This window comes from Cynoglossus semilaevis, chromosome 16, assembly GCF_000523025.1.
Source record: "Cynoglossus semilaevis isolate Cse_v1.0 chromosome 16, Cse_v1.0, whole genome shotgun sequence".
NCBI lineage: Eukaryota > Metazoa > Chordata > Actinopteri > Pleuronectiformes > Cynoglossidae > Cynoglossus > Cynoglossus semilaevis.
The window spans coordinates 10575652-10583067 of NC_024322.1; the positions used below are offsets into that span (position 1 = coordinate 10575652).

General features: G+C 38.5%; 1 protein-coding gene across 2 annotated transcripts in view; it reads left to right on the forward strand.

Annotated features, from left to right (window-relative positions):
* Nucleotides 1-3276: 3276 nt before the first annotated feature.
* The window catches only part of snx4 (sorting nexin 4), a 6966-nt gene continuing 2826 nt past the window's right edge, over nucleotides 3277-7416 (forward strand). Inside the window, exons 1-10 of one of the 2 annotated variants that reach the window (XM_008328607.3) lie at nucleotides 3277-3431; nucleotides 4131-4255; nucleotides 4783-4924; nucleotides 5269-5418; nucleotides 6021-6068; nucleotides 6165-6220; nucleotides 6299-6371; nucleotides 6640-6701; nucleotides 6915-6980; nucleotides 7273-7362. In XM_008328607.3, the coding sequence (XP_008326829.1) occupies nucleotides 3342-3431; nucleotides 4131-4255; nucleotides 4783-4924; nucleotides 5269-5418; nucleotides 6021-6068; nucleotides 6165-6220; nucleotides 6299-6371; nucleotides 6640-6701; nucleotides 6915-6980; nucleotides 7273-7362 (902 nt within the window). In that variant the 5' untranslated portion in view covers nucleotides 3277-3341. Of the gene's footprint in view, nucleotides 3432-3530; nucleotides 3550-4130; nucleotides 4256-4782; nucleotides 4925-5268; nucleotides 5419-6020; nucleotides 6069-6164; nucleotides 6221-6298; nucleotides 6372-6639; nucleotides 6702-6914; nucleotides 6981-7272; nucleotides 7363-7416 lie in introns of those variants that run through there. The other variant, XM_025063804.1, reaches the window with a different exon arrangement.

Genomic DNA, 7416 nt, shown 5'->3' on the forward strand with positions numbered 1-7416 from the left:
ACCACTGAAGAAGACCGCTGCACCCCAACATAAAACAAAACACCAGAGGGAAAAAAATGTACAGAAAACTTTTCAAAAAGGAAAGGAAGGGAAAAAAGCAAAGGATTTTCTAATCCATCCTTTATTGAGGTGGCTGGTTTTCGGCAGCGCAACCTTTTTTATGTGTGAGAAGCATGGCCTGTAATTTGTGTAGCCACGGCGACCAGAGGGACTTGTAATAAAACGAGACTCTATTCTGGGATGCTCTGTAATAATGGACGCCACCATCCACTCCTCTTGTTAGAGACGGACGAATGGATGGATGGATGGATGGATGGACAGATGGATGGATGGATGGATGAGTACATTGATAGATGAATGCATGGATGAGTGTCCAATCAGAGGCATGACTACAACGACTCTACGTGCCAGTACATTGATAGATGAATGCATGGATGAGTGTCCAATCAGAGGCATGACTACAACGACTCTACGTGCCAGTTTGAAGGGTCAATGAATGAACAGTGTAAAGAAAGTTTTTGAACAAAAACAAATTTGCCAAAAAAATTAAAAGTAAACTAAGAATCCTGAAATCAAGAGAGAAAGGTGCCTCAACCATATATATCCTAATTATTTTCCTCAATTGTGCTGTCACTAAGTCATTAACTCCACCCAGACCAACCACACACACAGACCTATACTTTGGTGATCAATACTGGACAGGACCTGGAGTGGAGAGTATGTCTTTCAACGTTACTACAAGTTCTTGTGGTTGAATTTCTGCATTCGAACACCTCTCTATAATCTCCATGCCATGTTAACAGTTGCCCATTCTGCCAAGGTCATAATTAGAAAATCACGTTGGCATCAACATCCTGTCATTAGAAGTGTCTATTGCTATTGCATTGTAATTACATTTTAGTAGGTTGTTATTACACCATTTAGAAGCTGTCTGTCTTACCTCAATCTCCTCCTTAATTGGCCATGTTGGTCTGTCCCTCCCCCCAGGAGTCCGCCCTCCTCTTTGACGGAACATTCCGGTGGTTGAAGCATTTTAGGCTGGAGAGTATTACAACTGAGACTAATATGCCACAGGCTGAAAGAAATTGAGAACAAGTCAAAATGGGCAGAGAGATAGAGAGAATTTGGTGAAAGACAAAACTTGGAAAGAAGAGGTAAGAAAAAAAGGGGGCTGAGAAAAAAAAATGAAAGAGGGAAATTAGGGTGAAAAACACAGTTTTTTAGTTGCATGACAGATTCCCTCCCAACCAACCAAGACTTGTCCTTTAATACCCATAAGTTTTGATGTGGCTTCTCAACGATTGCACATGGGGCAAAGCTAACCGCACTTCTGCTACGCTGCTTATTATACTGCATTGCTCACACTGTGCATATGTGTTTTAATGTCTGTGTGAGAGAGAGGGGAAGAGGTGCACATGCAGCAAATGTGTATACATGTAAGTGTGTGAGTGTGTTGGAAACCGGCATCAGTGTTAACTTCTAAACTCCACGTCTTAATTTGTCATCGCCTGCGTGATGGATTGGAAGAGCAAACCAGAGATAAATGTAAAAACATGTAGAAAAGATGAGGGAAAAAGGGACACTAGAGAAGGAAATGATCATTTTAAATGAAATGCTGTGGAAACAGAAGCAGAGATTTACAGTTTACAGCGAGCCGTCGCAGAAGGCCTGTGGCATTTCACAGACAACAAGGCTAAAATGAAGCCAACAGACTGTACTTTAACTTTCATGCACAAATAGCACACGCTGTACGTTCCATAGGCTCCACCGCACAAACAAAGGCCGGCTGGAAACACTGTATTTATTATACCACTGTCAAATGCAGAAATAAATGGATGAGGGAGAGTAAAATAAAGGACCAAAGATTCTGACATTGAGCTAGTTCCTGTCTACTGACCACAAGACTTCCTCTTTATGACCTTCATGACCAGCCTTGTACAGTAAACGACACAACCAGACAGAGAGACAAATTGAGAGTGAGGTTAAAAAAAAACTTTCACTAAATGAACAACCAACTATATTATTATATCAGTGGTATCCAAACTGTTTAATAAAATGCAAAATGTTTGTGCCAGGTCTGAGCGATTTGGCCCAAAACTTGTAATTTTTTTTTTTTTAAAGTTAATCCATTTGTCTTCTTAGTAGTATAACAACATGGATTTATATTGGTTCATTATAGGAAAAGCATTTAATGTTCTTCCTCTCTGGCAAACAAGGGATCTTTATCATTACAATTGCTGCATTTTAAATGGCTTGAGGTAGAGCTTTGGTGTAAAAACCCAGGCTGGGCAGAGTAATGTCCTGGAGAACCCAAAAAAAAAAAATAGTGTTAACATTGTAATCAAGTACAACAGCATCACAAGTTCAGCCCTTGAATTTGTGAGAGACAACTTCTTCTAAGAATGCTCATTAAAGTCATACATGTTCACACATAACAGTGTGTAGATTATGTACAGATGCACAAGTAAAAAAAGGTATGATGGGGAAATTAATAATTTAATCGATAAAGGTTATTAAAGAATCATTGTGAGGATTTGTGGTTTAAACCAGCTTCTGCTTTATACTCTGTTTAATTATATATTCGAACACCGCTGTGTACATTTTACAGGCATGGCCTGTTGCCACGTCTCATGTTTAACGTCCTTCCTTTTCTTAACATTATTATTGTTGGTTTTTGCTGCCCTCTGGTGTTTTAGCAGTAGAATTGACTAGACGAATATACTGTATACGTCTCACAGTGGCGGATGGGGTGCTGTGATTTGTGATGTTCTGTTTACTATGTAATGGACATGAACGCCAAGAGGAATTAGGCATATATAGCTCAACTTTAGCTATCAGTAGGTTAATATTAGCCAAGTATAGCTTTTAATAGGGGTTAAATGAACTCTTTGTGATATTTACTGCGAATTTGTGTCAGGAAAATTTATTTGTTAATTACATTTTTATTTGGAAAACTTTTGGATGTTTTCATCCAAACTACGTGAAATAAATTTGGAAAAGTTATAAGGTTTGTCTTCTATTAATGACATATCCTAAGCTATTTTTTATTTCATATTTTATTTACTACCTGGGCTTCTGAATGACAAGTAAAAAATAATTATTATTTGTATAAATCTGTTGTGATGTACCTAAAATTATTGGAATGCCCTTTAAACGTATTTAAGGTCCAGTATCAGAAAAGGAACTGTTCGGGTATTTTTTATATATATTGACTAATAGGAGCATTGCTGGAAGTGTTTTTATCAAAAATAGTCTGCCTTTGAATCACGCATGCTCAGAGGGGAGGAGCCAGTGCGCCAGCTCAGCTGACCGCAGATCAGCAGAGGAAGAGAGAAGTGAAGATGATGGCAGATAGTGACAGCGCAGACGTTGCTCTGATCGGCAACACCGATCTAACTTCTTCTGAATCAGAGAACAACATCGTAAACACGGTCATTCTCTTTCGATTGAACAAACTATATTTTAAGCATGAAATAACTACCATTTGCAGCTTCCACAAACAGGCTAAAGTTGTAAGCTAACAAGAGCGAGTGACATTTAGGAACAACGGAAAGTTTCTTCTTTTTTTCAAAAGCTAACATTTTCTATGAAACATCATCTCATAACAAAACGAATTGATGCAATTAACTCTCTAATGTCACGTTTAAATGTTTAAATTAAATGAACTTAGTCGACTCTCGCGTGCACTCTTTAAAAGTCACACATTAGCTGCTAGCTAGAAGCACTTAATGCTAAAATAGTGTTTACTATTAGAAACCACATCATAAAGCTGTTTGGGTTGTCTTTATTTGAGTCTTTTTAGACACATTTTGTACAGAAACTGTGAAAATAGGTATCCGTTTCCGTGAAATTACTGTTTCATTTCATTTTAATTCGTTATTATGATCCTTTTCGTCTTATCTGGTCTCACTTTGTGACCTGCACCCGCTTGTCACTATGAATTTAATAAAACGCGTTCTTCCCTGAAGACGCACAGTAATATGTCAACTATATATACTTCAGATTGGAACGAAATTCGCTCCCATAGCTGAAAACATAATGCCTGATGCCTGCTGCTTTTTCTGATTTTTCTCTTGTGTGCTACTGTATAAATTTTGCATATCCTGACTTTTTTTTTTTTTTTTTTGCAGATGGTGGAAAAAGGAACAGCTCTGTTAAGAAAAATTGAAATTAATGTTCCGGAGGCAGAGAAGAGAACAGGGAAGAACACGGTGAATATGCAGGAAACCTACACTGCCTACCTCATAGAAACAAGGTGGGTCACACAGTATCAGATCTGTGTTTCTGCCTAAACCAACAAATTTGAATTTAAAATATGAATTTCTTTTTATTTAAAATTCTCTCTGTACTGACACATAGTTGTCTGAGGCTCTCCAACAGGATTACAGGGAAGTTGGGATAGATCAGTGCAATACAGTATTTAACAACCCCTCTGTTCAAGAATACACAGATCATTTTTTAAATTCAAATATTTCAGATCCGCACAAAAGATGTCAGTATGCTCTACAGAAATTAAATGAGGACGTAGCCTTCCTTCAAACCCTCTTCAACGATACGAGCATTTGATAAAGGATGACAAAAATTACCATTTACACACACAGTCATTCACTGAGCACAAGTCACTTCACTTCACCATCCTCCTTTTCATATGAAATTGTTTCTCAGCCATGAGTAATCTATGGCATCTAAAGATTAGAATTAAACGCATTACGTAATTAGTAATGCATTTAATTGGCTTGGTTTTGCCTGAGATCCAGAAACCATTTATTCCCTTGTGTGCAGACCGGCTGAAAGTCTTCCAGAGGGAAGTGTCCCGGCCACCCCGGACAGTTTGTGGAGACGCTACAGTGAATTTGAGCTGCTCAGAATGTACCTCCTGGTCACTTACCCCTACATCATCATCCCACCTCTGCCAGAAAAAAGGGTGAGTCACATATCTATGTATGATGAAATGTAAATATACCACTAAGTCTCAGTTTCAGTTTATACTAGTGCTGGGAAAGTTAACACGTTTTAGCTCATGGACAGAATAATGTGCATGGTAAATCCAACAATTCCGATGTCCAACCCCCATAGTGTTGCTCTAATAAAAAGTTAATACACATGTTGTTGTTTACACAGACGGCAAGAAAAGTGTTTCACTAAAGAACCTCAAGCTAATTTTTGACCATCATGGGATTTATCAGATTAAAAGATAAACATTTAAAAAGCCTTTATTGATGCAGTTATGTTGTACTCTCTTCTTCCCCTGTGTTGTTGTTATTTTAGGCAGAGTTTGTGTGGCACAAACTGTCAGCAGACAACCTGGACCCAGACTTTGTGGAGCGAAGGAGGGTTGGACTGGAAAACTTCCTCTTACGGGTGGCATCACATCCTGTCCTCTCCACAGATAAAATATTCTACCGATTCCTCACAGAGGTTGGCTTCCACACACGTAGCCCTTAATAGTGTAGTTTACATTTTTGTCTGTGATTAAACCATGTTTTAATTAAAATACACGAGTGGAACCAGAGGGCGAGTTCAGACTGCAGTTCTCTTACACCTCAGCGACTCTGACAGTGTAACAGAGTTTGACTGCTATTCAAAACGCTTGGTCGGTCACATCAGAGCGGTCGACTGCTTCACTTTCCCTCGGGCTCTCAGTCATTTGAAGGAGCTACTGTAGAAAGTCAAACCTTTCCTGCTCTGCTTGCTCTCAGACCATCACTATTTTCTTGACAGCTTTCAGAATGCAACCCTTTTTGAGCTGATCATCTAATTTGAACAAACATATGATTGACTCTGAAAGGCCTTCTGGGAACTATGGTGAAAAAGAAAATAAAAAGAAAATATATACAAAAAATTCTGATAATGTAAATATCTGTTACAGCCAGAGGGACGTAACAATGTCAAACACTTGAACTGATTTGGCATCCAGCTGTTCATCTGGAGCCTGTGGGATTACGCTCAAGGCAGCAGGTGGACTAGTCAGGAGGGAAACCCGTATGTTATGATAACATTTGTGCATTCTCTGTCCTCAGGAGAAAAAATGGAAAGATGAAGTTTTGGAAACAGGATTTCAAGATAAGGTGAAGAGGTTGACATGGGCTTTGTAAGCTTTAAATAATTTAATACAACTCTAAATGATAGTCCCTGAATCCAACTGTGTTGTGGTTTTTTGTCAGGCTGATTCCAGACTCAAGTCACTGAGTGCGATGTACAGAGTCAAAAACCCAGACAAGTAGGTGTAGTATGATTAAAAGTTCAGTATTTTCAATGTTAATTTAACACTCTCTAAGTTAAGTCTTTTTTTCCTCAGGAAATTTACAGCACTTAAACTATACAGTGATGAACTGAGCGCTGCCATATCTCAGCTACTCAGGGTCAGGGCGGTAAGTTGCATTATACACACTTTTCTTTTACTCTTTATTAAAGTATGAACCATTACTGTATACATTATAAGAAGTACTCAATAACTGTAAAATATAAAAAATTTAAAATGTTTTTCATGCAGTGAATAATACTTAAAAGTAGCACAGATGTAGGTGTGGGAACTTTAGTTTTATGCTGCTTTCTGTCAGTGATGATGATGTTATGGGAGAAATGAAGTACAAAATGAACGTGCACACAATGATCTATGGGTTCATCATCTTTTCCCAGAGAGTAGCAGACAGGCTGTATGGAGTTTACAAGGTCCATGGAAACTACGGCCGAGTCTTCAGGTGAGAAAAGATGTTCTGTTATTGCTGCTACAAAAAGGAAGGCCACCATCTGGCCTCAATATTAAATGCGGTAAATATCATTATATTTAAACATTAGTCTGACTGTGGTTTTCTTGAGCTAATATTTACTCACCACGTCTTAAGCAACATTCTTAACTGTAATGTAAAGAATAGAGCGAAGTTGTGTTCACGTCTCGACCGTTTTCTCTGCAGTGAGTGGAGTGCTATAGAAAAAGAAATGGGTGATGGACTGCAGAGTGCTGGACACCACATGGACACGTACGTACAGGACGCAAGACGAGTGATGAGCAAAAAACACAGGCCATTTACAGTATATATATATATGTGTGTGTATATATATATATTTATATATATATACACATTTTAACAAGTAGGATGTAATGTGTTACAATAGCCAAATGTTGACATAGGTTTCTATTGTTTAGTACAAATCATTTGCTGTAAAATGTTTTCTGTCTTGTGCATACTCAGTCTGTCGCTGGTCAACACACGTCTGAAAAGATCCGAGCGTCTTCATAACGTTCCTTGTTTTTCCAATGTGCTTTCACAGATATGCTGCGTCGATAGACGACATTCTGGAGGAAGAAGAACATTATGCCGATCAACTGAAAGAATACCTCTTCTACACCGACGCCGTCAGGTAAAAAGACAGGCTGTGTGCCACACTGGGGAGAGTGAATATCAGGAAGTGTCT